At 43.7% G+C, this 19,965-nt stretch overlaps 1 protein-coding gene and 1 long non-coding RNA gene across 11 annotated transcripts in view; one reads left to right on the top strand and one right to left on the bottom strand.

Moving 5' to 3' along the window:
* SYNCRIP (synaptotagmin binding cytoplasmic RNA interacting protein) overlaps nt 1-17,332 on the bottom strand; it is a 25,102-nt gene extending 7,770 nt beyond the window's left edge. For 4 of the 10 annotated variants that reach the window (XM_046938900.1, XM_046938901.1, XM_046938902.1 and 1 more), the window contains exons 1-10: nt 17,138-17,304; nt 15,801-15,960; nt 14,780-14,898; nt 14,486-14,593; nt 12,720-12,833; nt 12,457-12,633; nt 7,799-7,934; nt 6,735-6,940; nt 1,997-2,146; nt 598-719 (exon numbers count right to left, since the gene is read on the bottom strand). In XM_046938900.1, coding sequence (XP_046794856.1) covers nt 598-719; nt 1,997-2,146; nt 6,735-6,940; nt 7,799-7,934; nt 12,457-12,633; nt 12,720-12,833; nt 14,486-14,593; nt 14,780-14,898; nt 15,801-15,948 — 1,280 coding nt within the window. In that variant the 5' untranslated portion in view covers nt 15,949-15,960; nt 17,138-17,304. Of the gene's footprint in view, nt 1-597; nt 720-1,996; nt 2,147-6,734; nt 6,941-7,798; nt 7,935-12,456; nt 12,634-12,719; nt 12,834-14,485; nt 14,594-14,779; nt 14,899-15,800; nt 15,961-16,219; nt 16,499-17,137 lie in introns of those variants that run through there. The other 6 variants (XM_046938905.1, XM_046938906.1, XM_046938907.1 and 3 more) reach the window with 3 other exon arrangements.
* LOC121110509 lies at nt 719-2,215 on the top strand. The gene is made up of 2 exons (XR_005859081.1): nt 719-1,745; nt 1,842-2,215. It is a non-coding gene; the product is annotated as an uncharacterized LOC121110509 (long non-coding RNA).
* Nucleotides 17,333-19,965: the final 2,633 nt, after the last annotated feature.

Below are 19,965 nucleotides of genomic sequence, written 5' to 3'. Positions count from 1 at the left end.
ATGGCAGCAGTGGCAGAAGTTATTTTTGCAAATACAGAGGGGGAGGGAAGGTGGTTAGGAAAGTTACACGAGACCCAAGAAGATAAATACATGAGAACATTAAGCAGAACACAGTGGCATGAAACATATTTTTTGCCGTGTTAAGCATTCAAGAGGGTGAGATCTTTGAGTATGAGTTCATAAATTTCATAAACGGATACGTCTTCTGGAAGTTGCAAAAACGTATGTCAGGACTCTCCTTTCAGGGGGGGCCATATCAATTCTCCTAAGACTGCCAGACAGAGCACATGTCACTAAATACATCCATCTGACAGACCAGCGCATAAATACATGAAACTTGAGAATAAGAAGTGAAGAACCTGCACGCTTCCTCTGGTGCTCATACAGCCTTTGAGCAAGACGGTAACCGAATCCTCAACTAACACCACTACATCTTATGTAAAACGCAAACAACTTAAACACATCCAACATTTTCAGAGGAGCTGAAGAACCTATATGCACTATGATACACTTACTAACTACCTAGAAGTTCTAGTTCTTAAGATCATACATGTCTTTCAGAAGTAATACAACACATGTGCATGCATTTACACTTACATCTGATTTTTAGCCGCTTGTCTCTGAGCTTTCCGTTCTTTCCTTTTTTGATCTGGTGGCTTAGCAAAAACAATTTCAATGTTTTCTCCCTCTAAATCTTTGCCATTCATTTCTTCCATTGCCTGAAGGAATTAACCAGACTTTAAATATACTTCTAAGCATATCTGGAGTTATTAATTTTATTCTATCCTTTAGAATATGCATTTTAAATGTTGTTATCCATAGCTAAAACAACAATATAAATCTAAAAAAAAAAAATTAGACAGCATAATATTATGGGTTTCAGAAAGTTATGCACTTCCTCTTAACTTGCCTCTGAAACCCAGGACTGCATGTATTAGTTTATAAATCTTCCACTCAAAACTCTGAATAGGCTTCAAATCCTTGCAAGTTGTTTCAATTAATGAAGTGACAGAACTGTTTTCTAAAAAGACACTAAGGAAAAATTTGCAGTAAGGCAATATATTTCTACTGTCAGCATAAATGCAAACACTACTAAGACTAAAAATCAGTGTGGTTTTGTGCTTTTACACATCAGTTTGTTCTTTTTTTTTTTTTAAAGCCAGAAGCCAAAAAATAACAGTCTCGTTCTCAATTAAGGAAAAAAATACAGAAACACCACACGTGTGTTTCTCACAAGTCACAGTCATTGCTAAAGGTTCATTTCAAGCAGAGGAATCCTGAAGATTCTACCACTTTTAAGGACTCTACATAGCTGAGCCACGACAGGATGTGTATCCTGTGAGAAGACTCTTTCCATCATCCTCCTAAGCATCTGCTTCAAGGCATCTGGATGAACAAGAAAAGCTAAATCCCCTTGTATCCTGTATCCTCCCACAGGACATAAAAAAAAAAAGATACACTGCAGGCAGGAGAGGAAATGCACTTTCCCTTCTGAACAACAGATGACCAGAGAAAAGACCAGGCTAACAAAATCCGGGGATGACAATTCCTCAGTTGTCCTGAACCTCTCATCAAGAAGAAAAGGCGCTTGTTCTACACCATAAAAAAATGAAGTTGCTCTGTTCCTAGAAAACAAATGTTTACCTGAATGTTTATTGCCTATCCTAGAGAAACGGCTTTAGCATGTACTGAAAATTGGTTGAGAAGAGTCATTCAACTTCTGGCACTTCCATTTCAAATTCCAGGTATGATCATCTTAGATACTCATCAGAGAATTACTTAGGATACATACATCTAAGATGCAGTTTTTCAAGCTAACAAATGCTTTGGGTTTTTTTTAGGAGATACCCAGAGATGAATGTTGACAGCAAAAATGCTTAGCACTCCTCCTCCTCCACAGAGTGAGAAGAAATATACATCACCTAAATCATGTATTTATTAACTGTTTTCACACTTGCACGAGCACTCACAACTGAGTACAGTCCTCTTTACGTACCTTTACTGCACCATCCCGTTCATCAAAATGAATGAAAGCGTAGTCTTTTAGCTTCTTCACTCGCTCTAGCTTTCCAAACTGACTGAAGGCCTTTTCTAGTATCTCCTCTGTTACAGTGTTGGCGAGATTGCGGACAAACAGAACTTTTACCTAGAAAGCAAATTAGTTAAGATTTAGAAGTGTGATCCAAAAGACCAAATAAAGTTTTGCAAATCGTTACTACTGGCAGCACCGAAATTATCTTTTAAGTATAGTATTTAATGTATGTAAATATGGAAATTTATACGCTCCTATAAGCACAAGCTGGCTGCAAACATCCCTCGCTGCTAAAAATATTAGATCCATTTTCAAACATGATTACATAGCACTAGCATCCTGAAAGTCAACACTGTTTTTGTTAATCTTTAAAAGAATCCCAGCAACAATAATTTTCTACTAAGGAACTCTTTCAAACTTGAAAGAAGGCAAGTGAGATTGGTTACACACAAAATAATTAACTTATCAAAACATTCCATTGTTTAGACAGGTTTCTGCAGAACAGTCATCACTGTAATATCTAGGTCAGAGGTGACAGGCCTGCAGCTCTCAAGCTGCTTAACTTGTGGCTCCCATACTACAGCTACACCAAACACTGGAGCAGCAGGACTGTGCTTGCCTGAGAGACACTCACTGACCTGAATCCACAGCTAGAGGAGGGAAGAAACACAGAAAGGGATACTGAGGCTGACACTGCCAGGCCGCTCTTGGGACTTTCTCACAAGTCAAGCTGAGCCCATATTTAAGGAACAGCCACCTCCAACCAACTGGAAACCTATTCCCTCACCAGATCTCTCTAAAGCATGCAACACGGCTAGTAAACTCTACGAAGACTGCAACACAGTTTTTAAGATCAGAAAGCCTGGTTACCTATTAAGTATTTACATATATCTGGTTAACTGCTGGACAGTGCTAAATCATCAGCCCAAAGTTTCATCTTAAAGCAGTTGAGGGTTAACGCAAGAAAACACAATGCAACCTGACAAATACATATATAGACTCTAATACACCAGACAGCATGCACTGCACACCAGGGAAGTACATACGTTAATTGGCTGATAGCATTTGCAAACTTGTCCCTGCATCCATACTAAGGTTGTGCTAAATGACCTCTGCGTTATCATCACCTTTGCATGACATCACCCATGAGTTCTCTCTTACATTTTGGGAGTCCATTCTAAATGCTGTCATCGTGCCCTGATGTTACAGTGCTTCTTTCCTACAGTGCAGCTGCAGATCTGCAACCTCTGTCCACACCCTCCCCCACTACTGATGATGATAAAAGCAAGCAAACGTGCTATATAACAATATTTGACTTCTCATTTCTAACCCTAAAGGTCCACACAAGTAACACAGGGTACAAAGGGACCCAAGAAAGCATGCTTTGACTTTCTGAAGTGAAACTATAATCCCTGCTCCTACAAAGTACAGGAATTTAGTACACCCAGACATCTACTTGTATGTATAATACATAATTACTAAGTGTATGACTGTGTAATTAGGTTAGTAATAAACAGAACAGACTTCGATAAATCCTTGTCTCACTAGATGGCAGAGTTAGGATGGGATGAAAGGACACTAGACCATAAATCTGATCCAGATAATCAACTTCAGCCTTTGGCAATAGCTACCCTGGAGGATTCTCAGGGGATGAAAGAAGTCACAGCCAGCTCCATACGGAAAGCTTCTTCCTATCCAGTGTTAACATTTTTCAACGTGCCTTTCTAGTACCAGCAAGCTATCTTAACCACATCTTAATTCAAGAAAGTGAGTTACAAAAGTTTTGTCACACAACCGCCTGCTTTTAGAACTGGTACCTTTCACACAAACCTGGCTTGTTCTTGTGCTTTAGAAAAGGATAAAATCAGAGATGGTTCTCACAAGATTCCTAAATAGCCTTCAACAATAAGTCCACAACAACTGACATTCCCTGTGTCAGATATGATTACTAACCATAAAGATTATCATCTCATTTTTTTTAAGCACAAGTTGCACCAAAGTGACATTTTTAAAAACACAGATAGTTGAAATTTTCTCCCGTGCAGCTGAACACATGAATCTCTAATGCCTTTGTTCTTGTTACAGGTTAAAAGCACAGCTGAACAAAGGTGCCAACGCTAAGAGAAAAACTGAAACATGGGATGAGTGAAGATAAAATCATTTTAGACTGGACTACCCCCAAAACTTTTGGATCTCCTCCTTTTCCTCCTCCTACCTACAGCTCAAACTTTGTTACTACATTCTCCAGGGGTTAGTATCCCTGTCTCCTGCCCTATCATCTACCAGGCAGCCACAAGAACCAGACTTTATTTAGCTACTTAAGCTGCCAATCCAGCACATGCTCTGTACCCACGGCCATGCTACAGAAATAATTTCAAACATGAGTGGCATCGGAGCGCTGCTTAGGAGAAAAATATCAGCACAACTACTTAAAGTCACAAAAAATGTTTGCATCAGAAATCAATTACTTCAACAACTGTATTCATATACAATCTGTCCGCACATGTACTAAAATCCTGTAGCACACAGTCCAGCTTCAAAAGCAAGTCTTCTACTACAACATGCAGAAGATACTTTATATTTAAGGCAACACCCCTTTTAAGCGCTTCAGCATTTGCTAAGTATGCATCCATAAAATACTCTGCAGCGTTTAAGCAAAAATCTGGAGGAGAAAGGGAAAAAAAACAAACTTAAAACACATCAGAATTTGAATTACCAGGGGTTGCTATATTGACAAAATGGCAAGCTTTTCTGCTAGGTATTTAGATTGCTGCCATTCATCCTCTGGCTACACCAAGGTAAATCTGCCTTCCTCACCATTTGCTCCTCTGGAGTTGATTTTCTAGTAGTTTTCTCATCCAAACTGCAGATAAGATAATTAGCCAAATGAAAGCAACCTTCTACTCTTACAGCACTTCTCCCAAAGCCTTCTACCAAAGGAAGCATACAAGAATCAAGCACTCTCCCTTTGCTCCTTAAGGGCAGTGGCTGGGAACACCGATAGCCAACCTGCAGCTCACATCTGGGAAATCACTGTGGCTGCAATAAGCAGCTGGCTGCTCTTAAACCTAACACAACAATAAACAACAGAAAGTAAAACTAATGCTTCTGGAAGTGCCAGATGTGATCCTTCCACATACATACAGTAAGTGGGCAAGACTGGAATAGAGCCTCTGCACAAACAAAAACAAACTAAGGGATGCAACAAGCCAGAAAGGTCAGCCACCAGCACCTGGGTCAATTTCTGCCTTCAGAAACAAACTATGCACTCTACACTTGTTCAATATTTCTCATTCACACATTTGTTCATCAACTGCATACAGCTGGCAAATGGCACTGCAAATACACAAGTTCTTTCCCACACATTTTTCACTTTCCAGTCCCACTTAACTACAAAGCAATACAAGGTAATAAAACAGTGACACCTTAAAAAAAAAAATGAATGGGACAAAACACTATCAAGCTTTAATTGCTTTAGCCTTCCATTCCTTACACCTGTAAGCTTACCTCAGAAAGACACTGATGGGGACTAATGTCCCCTTTCATCTCCCACTTAACTACGTGATCATGTCATCAGAAGTTCTTGTTAGTTTAACTGTTTGTTGGATTAGGATGCCTCTCTTCCAAGCCAACAAATTCAGACAGTGTGAGAGATGCAGGAAGTGCCACTCCCAAAAGATTTTGCATTTAAGATTCTTCCCTGCTGCGGATCAACTACAATACGGAGCAAGAAAAACAAGGCCTGCAAACAGGGTACTCCAAAATGCCTCTGCAATACCCTTACTACAAAAGCAGATTATTTTTTTCCCCTAAAAGTGAGCCCCTGCCCCAACCCTTTTTCCTTATGGATCAGCAAAGAGGAGATTCTCAGCCAAGCTATGTTACTAGGCCCTTCAAAGCAGGACTCCAGCAAGCAATGTGTCTTAGATGAAAGTAAAAGCACAGGCAAAAAGCAAGTAAAGAGATAAGGATATGAGCTGGCTAAGAGTTTCCATCAAACAACTCAGCTACACAACAGAACCGAAAACAACAGACTTGGACATTATCTGATGGGAAGAAAAATCAAGTAATCCGCTCCCTATGGCAAAATATCGCGTGTACAACACAAGTGCTACAGTGCACTTCAGCCTTAAGCTTAACTGAAATAGTCAAAATCCAGTCATAGTGTTTTAAGGCATTAACATTCTGCCAAAGTAATAAAGAAAGGAAAAAAACAAAGACACATAGTTCAAAATACAAAATAATTGGTCAGCTTCTCAAAAGCAATTGCTACAAGGCATCTTTGAAAATTCCAATTTGCACATCCTAAATGTTTCACTTCTGAAGTGATAAACATGCATTTCCAGGGTTAAGAATCATTAAAGCTTGTTCTCTGATCATAGCCAGATTTCTGTGCAATCAAATCTTAAGCTACAAAGACATCTGTATTTTTAGAGTCACCACAATCACTTCCAGAGGAGAAATTAAGTACACCAGCAGATGGACCATTCAGCCTTGGGAGAATGAGATAACATCAGTCAGTAGTTTTCTTAAAATTCACACCAATTCTACAGTACCTTCATACTTTTATTCTCTCTTTCACAATACCTCTTTCTTTCAAGAAGACTGACAGATGCTATTTAAACCTAAGCTAATATCAGGAAATACTTACTCTGGAGCAAGGCACTTTAATTATATTATGTTTCTCTTACAGCTTTATTACCTTTGCCATGACTTCAGGATCTGGGTCTTCTATAGGGTCAGCCCATTCAACTGTAACAACATTTCCCCAGACTTTCACTTTGCCACTCATTAACCTACGTCTGGCTTGAGCAGCAGTTTTATGATCTTCATATTCAAGGAAACAGAAACCCCGGTTCTTTTTCTTGTCATCAGGCTGATGATACAATATGACATCTGTAAGGCCCTCTGAAATTAAGCAAAAGATTTATTTGTTATGGCTTTAGTCTATGACTTTATGTTCACAAGTAGAGATTATGTTTCTGGGAAGTACGCATCTAAGCAGTGGTTCCAAAAGGCATGACCATGCTAGACTTCTGAGACTACAAAGCAGAATACTTTCCATACTTTCAAGACCAACATTTTCAAAAAGACATTAGGCTTTCCCAGCTTAGCAACCCTTTTAGTAAGTGAGGAAAGCTTAGAAACTATGGAAGAGTACCTTTCACCTCACTGACCAGAGGAGGGAGGGCAGCCCAAAGTTGTGTTTTGTCACTCCTCCTCACAAACCCCTAAGTCACAATACTTATCAACATGTGCTTTTTCCATGGATGTCCAAAGAACAAAAGGTTAAACTTGCACGATTTCAAGACATCTAAAGAGTTTCAGTGTTGCTCCAGGAAACCTGAAGTATAGCATTCAGTAACAGAGGAAGCCATAAAATGTTACCTTGTCAAGTTTATATGCTATTAACAAAAAGAGATCCTTATCAAAACGCTAAGAATTCTGAAGCACAAAAATGGTTACGTTCTCCAATTTGCTTCAGTTCCATCTTGAAAAGCTTTTGAAACATCTGGTAGTACTGAAATAATCAAACCACACATTTGTTTGTATGGCCTTTTTAAACATTACACACATCTTCTCAGTAAAACTGGAACTGCACACCTCGTGTAACTACAGAAAAAACCACCAAACCATAAATTCCAAAAGTCAAGGGAAATGCTAAGTCCTATCAGTCATCATCAATCAACAAGACAGAGATAGCAAAAAGTTCATTACTGATCACATCTGATACCTTCCAGCTCAATACAACGGTTACTGAGTTACCTGTTACTTTGCTGAATTCTTCAACAATTTGCTCCTTGGTTTTACTCTTAGGAATAGAACCAACAAAAAGTCTATTATTGGCAACAGAGATGCATACACCAATGTGTTTTCCAGAGCGAATTTCGTGATTGTTGTACTGAAAGAAAAAAAGACAACCATTAGGTAGGTAACTTTCACTCTTCTCCAACAGCAGCACTATCAAATGCTTCTAAAATACAGCACTTAGTAATGCATATATTCTTTGACATTTAAAACATTCTTAGGATATATACTCAATTATTTTGCACTATACCTATGTTCCTTAGACTACCTTCATAGCGTCAGCCAACAACTACCTTCCCCTTTTTGTTCAAGCCCATTCCTTAATAGGTTTCTTCAGATTTTTTGTGGAACTACTGAAAGTTATGATTATGCCCAGGTCACAACAGGCAAGGGTTATCCCTTCACAGCAGCATGGAAAAAAATCCAAGTTCCTCTACAGATTGCATCTGTGAATCCTTAAACTGAATTGTGTATAATACAAGACAGGTGTTGCAATTAAAGTCAGATTCCCTTCCAAAGCTCTGTAGTTCACAAAAGACAGACAGCCACGCTCAGGTCTTCTCCGCAAAGCACGCAAGAGCGATTGCTGAATTCTTTCCAAAGCATGTAGATTACACACAGACAAGTAAGCAGCAGAACCTTCTACTGCTTTGAAATCCTAGGATTTCTGCTCAAGTGCCTCTCCCAAAACAGACAGCCTGAACATATCAGCAGTTCAAGGGGAAAAAATATACACCGCTGCAGACAACTGCTGACAAACCAAGTGCCTTTCACTAGGATGCAGACAGACATATGTCATCCAAATAAGCAGCAAAGAGGTCACATGGTGGTATGTCAACCCTTTTCCAATTGCAAGCCCAGCAACAGGCAGTTCTTCAGCTAGGAAAATGTGTTTTGTGGTCAATGTTTTATCGACAAGTAATAGGTAGCATTTCAAAATTTAATCTAGCTATTTAATCTAGCAAGCGGTTTTGTGTCTGGTGGCAAACCTCCCCACGTGTGCAAAGTCTTCCACACCCCTTTCCTGCTTGGTGCACTAAAAAGCAGGGTGAAGATGTGTATTTATTTAGACATACACGTAGTAAAAAAAAAACCCACGTAATTGAGAATTGCCAAAGCTATATGACTGTAGCAGAAGTGAGCTGAAAGAGATGCAGAAATGATTTTCAGTGGCATCTTTCCAACTAGTTATGTAGCAAAACACAATGAAGGGCAGCAAAAAGCATCTCCCTATCTGTTGACTGTGTGGCAGAAGACTTGATTTTGAAGTTGGAAACAAAATCACACAGCAATACGTACATATGTTTAGGAGCTGTGAACACTGACAAGACTCATACGCATTAACAAAGAAACCAATTATAATGGGGAAAAAAATCCTTTAAAAGAAACACCTTTAAAAAAAGCTAGCCCCTTATGCATCTGGATACAAGACGCAAAAAGATGCTTCTTAAACTGAACATATAGGTAAGTTTTAGCCAATATATTATCTAAATGTTCCTTTTAAAATCTAAGGCTAAAGTCTGACTCCACATTTAATCCAAATGACCCTCCCACACCTCGTAACAAGAATGATTCTTCATTATTCTAACATACTGCAATTCCACACTGACATTAGTTTATCATGCTACAATATATTAACTACTATTTTCTATCTCATATTTCTCCTACCTCTGACAAGGCAGCCTGCAATTAGGTGCTCCTAAATGTATAGCTGGTGCTTTTTATGTAAACAGTTTGCAAACCAACTGCAAACTTAGATAAGGCACACACAGGCCCAGTGCTGGATTAAGTGCCACAACAGTCAGGCCACCAAATTAGCAATGTCAGCATAATGCTTTTCCCTCCTGTCACCACTCAATCCACGCCCAAAGCCAGCAGAGACATGAGTACCCTGTAGACACTACAGAAGACTTCTATTTTTTTGCTAAGTTCTTCCAGAACCTCTTCACAGACAGGTGAAGTAAGGTTATGATCTGCTTTGCCATTTCACTCACTTCACCTGCAGTTTATTTCTAGCAGTGAACAAGCTGGGCTGCTGTGCATAGCTGGCAAACTGCTTAAGGAGAATGCCTGCATAACACCTTTACCTGCACTTTGATCAAACTTCTATTTGCTCTGGTCAAAAAATATTTCCGATTATAGCAGCATACAGTATATATTCTCACACAAGCTCAGCCCACAGGTTCTAATTTCTATGCATGCCCACAGTAATACTAATCCTTCTGAAATAATTTCCAAAACTGAAAACCAACAACTCCATATAAAACAGTAGAAAGTATAACTGCGTATGTGTGTATAAAGCCAACCAGAACGTAACACTCGGAGTACAGAATCAGAAGGCAAACCACACACTGACAGAGAAGAGATGCCTGAAAGAAGTCACACCCAACTTCTGACAGGTGGTGTTTGCGTGAACAACACTTGAGATGCCGTGTGTACTTAAGCAGCTGGCAGCAGGGCAGAGATGGTGGACTGCACGCTGGATCAAGTATTAGACATAAAATAAATTAACTACTGTTCGTATCTTTAGGTCTTCCCGGTATCACTGCACGGCACCATTCCATTTTTTGTCTGAAGCACAGCATCAAAGCTATTTCAGACTCAATTTGGGGAGCTCTCCCTTTTTAAGCTGCTGGTGCTACACGTAAACAAAATACCATTTAAGTCCAAGATTTCTTCTGGTAAATGAAGAGGTTAAGTCAGTATTTCCTGCTGTTTGGGTACTGACAAAACTTCGTAGCTGCCTCTTACTACCCAGAGATCTAAGGCAACACGCTGACTTTTAGCCTCATTTTTGGTAAATTTCAGAATCCTAAATGGGGGGAAAAAAAGCCACTAGGAAGAAAATGGGAAATAGAGAATGATCGCTATCTCACTGTATCCAGAAAGCTGCAAAAACAGTTGTCTATACATCAGAAGGTTTTATGCAGTATCAAAAAGAACACTGCAGGTTAAAATACTAGGATGCTAAAACAGCTGACCAAGGGTTCAGTGTTCTGTTACCTGTCCCACACACATGTAACTAATATAAGTCATCAATCCACTATTTTCAGCAGAGCTCCACAGACATATTTTGCTGATTCTCATGCAAGTCACTCTTTGACAACTCGGGCAACTTCTAATACACCAAACCAGCCAGCCTGCTATGGCTGGGACCACTCAAAAGCTCAATTGGATCTTGTGGCATTCGTCAGAACTAACCCTGTCCCCACAGAGGTTAGCATGAAGACTGAAAATCTGCCCTATCATTCCTAACACTTTTCAACTATTATCCTCAGTAGGTATCAAACTGAAAGACAGGAGAATGCTTTACTTTTTTCCTGCTCATCAAAGATCAAGTGTACAGAGGCATTAAGTACCTTCCTCCCTTGCATCACTGAGTGCAAGACTGAGGCCAGGTATCTGACACATTACTTCTAGGAAAACAAATGACTTCTCAGACCCTCAAAGAAACACGCTGTATTTAAGCAAAGTGCAGCTGAGGAAAAATATCTTTGATTAATAGGTACCTCTGATAACGTATTTGACTTGTTCCACTCTTTTGGTAAGTCATGTGCGCAGCTCTGAAGAGTTTACACACATTACAAATAGCTAAGCTGACAATGAAAGTACAAAGAGGTACATGCAAACAGCTGAGTTTTCCTAAGTGTATTTGGATTGTGCACGGGAACACTGAATGTTCTTGTTAAGAAGTTAAACAGCAGATACCACCCTTTTTTGTATTTATTTTTTTTTATACAGATACTTTGATACTTTTTGGGAGACAGTCCTATGTTTAGCTTTACTTGTCTCTATCGATTGATTTTCATTATCAGTGTGTGCACCCTATTACAAAAGAGATTATAACACTACCGGGTTTATACAGTATCAGTATAACTCAGAATGAGGACTGTTCACACTCTTAGGATCACCTCAGCCACATCAATGCAACAGCAGCCAGCTCAAAAAGATTCACATTTCATTTAACTGGAAAGACAAAGAATGGGGGGGTCTTTGAAAAAGAAAAGGTTGCTTCATGCATAAACTCAGACAACTCTTAATGAGTTTTCCTATCACACCAGAATACTTCACACGTCTGTATAAACAGCGTAAACTTTTTAACCCATATCTTTTCTGTCATTTTCCAGTCTGTTTGAACAGACAGCAAAGTCTTAAAAGTGATTCTCTCTCCTGTGAAGTATCTCATGAAATTGTGTGACTTTAGATACATTTTTCTACCACGGTGCCCTCTGCTGGTACACGAGCAAAGCAGAAATCATACAAAGCCCAACCAACTCCTTTGCACTGCAGCAACTCAATCAGCACCTCCTTCAAAACTCATCCAAACAACTCAGCAGCCACCGCTGCTAACACAACTTTCATAAATAGTAAATGCGCACCTAACCGGACCAGACTTACTTGGTTTTATTATGGTGTCCCTAACACCTGTCTTGCAAAGATTTTTATGCATGATAACGCAGAAATACTTAAAAATGCCGAGTGGACATTTGTGAAATGATATAACAATGACACAGCTTAATTTTAAGCATTCAGACATAAGCGTAAGGACAACTGCTTAAAAGCCACAATGTTCTTACCAAAAAGGAAAAAAAAAACAGGCAAATGAAAAAACTTACCAGCTTAACAGCCTCCTGAGCTGCTTCTTTAGTACAAAATGTGACAAATGCATATCCTCTATTTAGACCAGTTAACGGATCCATCATTAAACGGAGATCCCATATAGGTCCGGCTTTCTCAAATAACGGAACAAGTTCATCTTCAAACAAATCTCTTGGAATCTTACCCACAAATATCTACAACAGACACAGAGCATTGCTTATAGAAAAAAATACACCCGAGAAGTACAATTGCACCCCCATAAGTACCTCCTGCTCCTTACCTCTGTTCCAACAGAAGGCTGCTGTCCTGAATATACAGACTCTGGAGGAGGCCCACCATACTTTCTCTGTCCTGTAGTCACATCAAGAGTGTAGCCGGTTCTTTCCAAGAGTGCCTGCAAGTATAAAATTTCAAATCTTAAAATCATATGGAAATTCGGCTGATTCAGATGTACTTCATTCACAGACAACAGTCATGCTTAAAATTCATCTTCAACCGTATTGCTTTGAAATTCTCACAGGCAAACAAGCCCAGTGCTTCAACAAGTAACTGGCAGAACAATTACTCAAATCGCTAAGAAGAGAAACAGTAGAAAATTAGGAGGTTCACATGGAGTTTTCCCCAATTCCTTCATTTTCATACACACACACACGCAAAAAAAAAAGGAGGCCAAGCATTAGAACACCGAGCTTCCCTTTAATTAGGAAGATCTTAGCAGCCCAAGCCACTTCTTGTTTTGACATGCCCAATCCTGCAAACGTTTATGCAGAGAAGTTCCCTTCACTTAATGAGATTACTCATAAGTGTGAAGTTAAAGAACACATGTTCAACCGCTTACAACTTCTGGAACACTAACAGTGTTCTTTCTGCTTCAGGTATCCCACCACTGAAGTGATGATAAAACTTCCTTCCTCCTGTGCTGTCGTCCCTCCTCCTCCCTTCAATTCCTTGTGGGAACATACAGCAGTGCAGCACAACTGATCCTCACTACAATCACCGCACGCCGTTACAAATACATTACCAACTAAAAACGTTAACTGAAATTCAGAACACAGATATGTACAGAAGCTCCTCTGAAAAGTGTCTTTTCTTAATAATTTTGTACAAAGCCAAATCAACTCTACATGCAAAGGAACTGCTCGTTTAACAACTCATGATCAGAAGTTGATTTCACAACTGGAAAACCATAGAGCAATTTTAGACAGTACAGCCATCAGCTATACAGCATACAGCTATGCTACTTTACCTTATTTAACACACGCTGTTGATGCTTTATGTGGCATTGACAAGAACTGTATACCAGTTGTTTAATTATTATTTTATAATTAATCGCATCCCAGCCTCAACATCAGGAGAAAAAGAGACAGACCAGTTTTGCAATCTACACACTTATTCTTAATCTTTACCACGTGGATTTTCCATTTTATTCATAAGAAGTTAAAGATGAAAGACTGCCTCAACCTTTTAAGACTTCAACTAAGCATACTTATTTTTCCTTCCCTTTCCCTTTGGTAAAGTTGCTTATCATAGCATTTAATGTAAACTCTAGTATGCCTAACTCCTGCCATAGGAGTTTCTTGGTATCAGAAGACTCGTTTGAAGAAATAATGTATTCTTTAAGACAATTCTGACACAAATATTATCTCCCTATTGTGCAGTTGCTTTAAATCTGAATTGAGAGAAGAAAACCAAGCCAGTAGCTGAAGTGATGTACTCTGAACTCACATACCTATGCTGACAAGTTTCCTACAACTTTTAACTGTGAAGCAGTCTAACAGTCCCAAGGAGCCAATACTCAGCACATAAACCAAACTGCCAAACGTTTTTCATGTTTCAACACACATTCAGTTCTAGTAACAGACAGAGTAAATTCTCTTGAAGATACAATCTAAGATAAAAGCATAAATGAAAGCTTATAAATAATGGCAAATAATCCAGGACATCCTTTACTAGGAAAGCACAGCTCCTTAAAAATTAAGATCTCTATCACAATCACTTTGGAAAAACAACAACAGTCTTTGTACCTTTTATCTTTTAGTCACGTACCTTAATTTTTGCCTCATCTGGTCCTTTGCTAGAATCTGCCACCTTGGTCCCCTGTTTTTCCCTCTGCCTGTATGTCTTCATGACTCCACATAAAAAGGCACTTTTGTTCTGCAAGAGATGTATTAATCTTCAGTTCTGCAAACATTACAAACCAAAACCTAATTTTGCCTTGAACTTCCAAGGAGCACATTTTACATATCACATTTGGTTCAGTGAAGAGATTTAATCAAACCTTTTGCCAGTCTACCAGCAGTTTACCCCTCAACAATTATATTCTGAATTGCTTAATGTTACCTGAACATGTGAGAGATCACTGTCTTTAAACTGCTGAAGCACTGCCAATGCACCTTCTTCATTAAATTCCTTTAAAGCTTCAATAGCTCTTTCATCTAGATCACTATGTGCAACTAGCCCTAGAGAAAAGAAAAAAAATTACTAATTACATTTGGGTAGCAATCACCGTTTCATCATATTTAACACACCTTATATATTTCAGTGTACCCTGAACCAATCACTGGCCAAAAGTAAGTTACTATACCTAAGAAATCACTTAGCTCCCTAAGTTAAATTTTAAGGGCACTGGGCTTACTTTTAACCAGAAGTGTAAAAAAACAAAACAAAACAAAAAAACCAACCAAGAATTAGACTAAGAGTCACTGCATGTATGTATTTCGATTCTTGGAAACGCACATTACACAGAGCAGGTTTAGTTTCAGTGCCCTGAAGTTGAATTCAGAGGGATCTATCAAAAACTGACTGAGCTTGATGAGCAACGTACCACGATGTTCTGGGAAAAGACTGCAAATTGCAGCATTCAAAATGACCACGACAACACCAAAATCAAGCTTTACTACGCTAGTGCCATGCCTGACAGGCAGAACACAATGACCTTTGCATCTATGAGCTCCAATACCATGCCACAAAGCATCATTTACATCAGACGATGACTACCAAGGCTTCAGTGACTTGAAATTACCTACAACTACAGTAAAACTGCACAAAGCCCACATCACCTGCTCCTTCTAAGCATCAGCTGTTACCCGTCCCAGGTGGTACTATGCTTACATTCATAGCTCTCTTTCCCACCACCCACCCCAAGCGGCTTGGCTCAGACTGCTCTCTGGGGAACATCATGACAAACTAAAACACCTATGACAAGGAAAAAAAAAAACCCACAAAAAAACACTATGTTTTGTTAAGACTGCAGTCCTCGTAACTCTGGGAACCACATAAAGTTGCTCAGTTAGCCCAAAGACAGCACAAGCCAATGAAATATCCTAGAATCTAGGAAGGCTTTGCAAGTTCCATAGCTTACCTGCCACGTAAATTTCATCTAGTTTTTCAGCAACTTTCTGTGGTAAACCAGCATCAAGCAACGTCTGGAAGTGCTCAGAATGGGTAACTGCAGCAGAAGTGTCCATTGGCTCTTCAGTACCGTTCCCATTCACATGTTCAGTAGCCATGTTTCCAGATATCTGTTCAAACGCAAGAAGCAGAATCGTTAAGCTACAAACATCTTCAAGCAGCGCGATTCGAGTGACAACACGTGCAGCAGCCCGCCCAGTTCTTGCAAAGAGACGGCAGAACACTTCCCCGACACTTTCAGCTTCCAGAGACTCACGGAATTCCTCAAAAGGAGCCCTGACACAAAGGGAAGCCCTAACGCCGCTGCCTGGCGGGGGCGGGGTGGCTCTCGCTGCAGGTTTTACACAACGCAGCCAGACACTGACTCACCTCGCCCGCTGTCTCCCTAACGCGCTCCCCGAGAAGCTCCCAACAAGTTCGGGACGGAGCGCAGAGCCAGCGGCGGGGGCGGGCAGCAGCGAACCGCCGCGCTCCGTCACCTCCGCCGCCCCCGCCGCCCCCCGACCCCGCCGCGGCCGCGCTCCCCTCCCGCCCGCGCCGCGCCGCCGGCCGGACCGGGCCGGCAGAGAAACAAAGCGCCCGTTCCGGCCCGCACCCTCCCACGGCGGCAGCGGCGGCCGCCATGAGCCCGCTGGAAACACGTGCTCTGCGCGCTCGGATGTCCTACAACTTCCTCCAGTGACCGACTTCCCCCTCCCCGCCGCGCTCCCGGGAGCAGGAGGAGCGGCTCCCCCCGCCCGCGCCCCGGCCCTTCCCCACCTCTCGCCCGATTCCCCCCGGAGCGCGGTTGCAACACCGCGGGCCCGATTTCACCACCGACCCGGCCGCTCCACGCGCCTCCCGGCCGCGCCGCCGCCGCCGAGCCGCGCTTCCCCCGAAACAATGCGGGGCCGCGCCGCCAGCCCCCGGCACCCCCAGCCCGGGCAGCGCGGCCGCGCTCCACCCCGACAGGCGAGCGAGCCCGGCGGCTCCCACGGCGCGGCGCGGCGCGGCCCGTGACGGGCAATGAATGGCGCGGCGGGGCCGGCGGGACAATGAGGCAGAGCCACGCGTCCCGCACGGGGCCGTCCCCCCGCCCGCCGGGCCTACCCGCCGCCACAGCCCGGCCCGCCGCCCCCCGCCGCCCGGAACGGCCGCGGTCGCGACGCTCCTCCGCCCGCGGCGCGGCGCCGCCCGGCAGCGCCGAGGGCCCGCCGCGCACCCCCCGCCCCTCAGCCCTCCGCCGCCTCAGCCGGGCCCGGCCCGCTCCCAGCCCCGCTCCGAGCCGAGCCCCCGCCCGGCGCTGACCTGCGGCTGCGGGGGTGAAACGCCGTGCGAAGGGGCTCGGGGCGCGGCTGGCGGCTCGGCGTGCTGAGGAGCTGCCCCCCTTCTCCGCTCCCTCGGTGTGTCCGGACAGTATGCTGGAGCTGGCGTAAAATGGCGGCCGCTCGAGCGCTCACGCCGCTGCTGGCACCAACCCCAGCCCCTTCCACTCGGCTCGGGGGGGCGGGGGGGGGTGGGGGGGGAAGCGAGGAGGAGGCGCCGCGCGCGCTGGCGCAGCCCCAAACCCGGGGTCTCCCAGGCAGCTCCGCAAGGGTTATCGCCTCGCCCCGCCCGCCGGGCTGCCCGCGCGCGCGCGCGCCCGCCCCGCCGTCCCCTCCCTCCTCCGCGCGCCCCGCGGAGCGCCGCCCCCTCCCGCCGAGGCGGGCGCACGCGGGGCTCGCGCACGCGTAGACTGCGCGCTGCCGAGAGGGGAAGCGGTGGTGGCGGCGGCTGAGGCGGGACGCGCCGAGTTGGGGGACGGCGGGGCGCGCCCGGCGTCTTCCGCACCTCCCTCGCACCTGTGCGGGAACGGCTCGGAAAGAAGGAAAAAAAAAAAACAAACCATAGAACAATAAAGATAGTGAAAAAGGCGGTGTGTGACGGAGCGCCGCGCCGGGCGGGACACGATTGGGTGAGCGGCCGTTCCCACGGTGCGCAGGTGGCACAAAGGGGAGCGCCGCGGCCGGAGGCGGGGAGTCCCGGCCCGCGGCGGGGGACGGAGAAAACAAAGCCACGCAGACAAAGGGAGGGGAGAGCGGCGCTTTGTGTGGCTGCCGGCCAGTCCGCATCCCGGCATCCAGCCCACGGAGGCCAACGGGGAGGCGCCGCGCCCCGTCCCCTCAGGAGCGCGGCGCGGGGCCGCCCTGCCTCAGGAGGGCACCGGTCCCCCTCAGGCGGCTTTGCCCTCGCGCCCCGCTTCGGGCTCCCCCTCATCCCCTCGGGCGGGCTCCTCCGCTCACCTCACACCGCCCGGTCCCCCAACGGCAGTTCCTCAGAGCCGGGAGCTCCCCGTCAGGAGCCCCGCGGGCACCGCCGTTAATTCCGAGAGGCGAGGCCGGGAAATGGGGTGGCACTGGGCCCCTCAGAGCGTGCGCTCATTTCGCATTTTATTTCCTAATGTTCCTAATGCCGACATGGAAAGCACATCTAGCCACGTTTAGGGCGTTGTCAGATGTACGTCCCTGATGTGGGAGCCTCCTGAATTGCAGTTCCCGACAGCCCTAGCTTCCAAACCTTACAAAAGCCAACCCCATAAACTCTGCCAGACCTGCAACTCCAGAGGACAAAATACAGGCAAGGAAGGCACGCTAGGTATTACTCACTTCCTCCAAGGCATCACATCGACAAAGAACTACTGCCTCACAGCCCAGCCCAGCACCTTCAGCATCTCCAGTGCATCAAACCCCCTCAAAACCATACAGAGGAGCAAGCACAAGCAGCAGGCAAATTCACCATCAGGAGATATTCACGAGCTGCTGTGTACATACACAAAACTGCTATCCAGTGATACAGAGGCAAAATCTCTTCAAGCTTTTAATGCCATGGGAATCCATAAAAAGCTTTACCATTCCACACCATATTAAAAAAAAAAATCTGCAAAATAAACCTTTATGCAAAACATTCAGTTAAAAAAAAAACATTTTTAAGGAAAAGTTTCTGTACTGTTAATCATATACCGAAAAGATTATAAGCAGGAGGGAGAGCAACTTTTTACAAGATCTGACAGCGATAGGCAAAGGGAGAATGGTTTTAAACTAAAAGAGGATAGATCTAAACCTAAATCTTAGGAAGAAATACTTTACTCAGAGGGCAGTGAGGCACTGGTACAGCAGCCCAGAGCTGTGGATACCCCATCCCTGAGGGTGTTCCAGGCCAGACTGGATGGCACCCGGGCAGTCTGAGCTGGCCCTGCCCACAGCAGGGGATTGGAAACTGTCCCTTTAAACCCAAGGCATTCTGTGATTCCATTACATTCCTTATATAAATATTCTGTGCCCTTAAGAAATGGAGAGCTTTTAAAAATACAGCTTTCAGACTGGTAATATTGGTGGGTACCTACAAAAACAAATTGATAGACCATTTTTTTCAGTGATCTTGCACCCAAGCATTTTATTGTCAGACGTTTCCAGAAGGTGAGGTGTTTACAATACACATGTAAGCCAGAGGCATATCTAAATTTCATAAATGGATTAATTCATTGAATGGAGTAGTAAAATTTCCCAAGTTCTGTCAGTGGAGCTATCTAACTACAGATGGCAGACTGCTGAAAAAGGAATACCCATTTTCAGGCTCATTTTAGAGGAAAAAAAACACCTTTATGCATTTTCCTTTTCCGTCATAAAATGGAAATGAAATAATGACTAGGACAAGCACAGATCTGCACCCCTACTTAAAATCCCAGCTGACCAAGAGCCAGTCACAGCTACGTGACCGGGTGAATTTTTTTACACAGAAAGGAGAAAGCAGAGTCTGACAGGCAGTTCCTATAAATACATCCCAGTTATCAGCCTCAGTAGGATGAAGACAGAAACGGTATGCCTAGGAAAGCAAAATGTAAGTTCGCTTTTTCTTTTTCGGAATATGTGGAACACCTGGGGCGCATTGGGGAAACTGGGGTGGGGTTGGGGAGGAGAACCTGCCAGAGACATTTGCAGACGTTTGTTGACTTGGATTTACACTACAGGCTTCATCACATGTACCTTAAAGTTTGACTTCTCACTATAACACAGATTGTGAGAACTCTTACAAGCTCCCTGCCCTTGCTTCTAGAGCAATTGCAACTGCTGCAGAGCTCCTCTGAAGCCACAGCTGGA

The sequence above is a fragment of the Gallus gallus genome, chromosome 3, assembly GCF_016699485.2.
Source record: "Gallus gallus isolate bGalGal1 chromosome 3, bGalGal1.mat.broiler.GRCg7b, whole genome shotgun sequence".
NCBI lineage: Eukaryota > Metazoa > Chordata > Aves > Galliformes > Phasianidae > Gallus > Gallus gallus.
The sequence above is the reverse complement of the archived record's forward strand: the minus strand, read 5'-3'. Positions and strand labels throughout refer to the sequence as shown.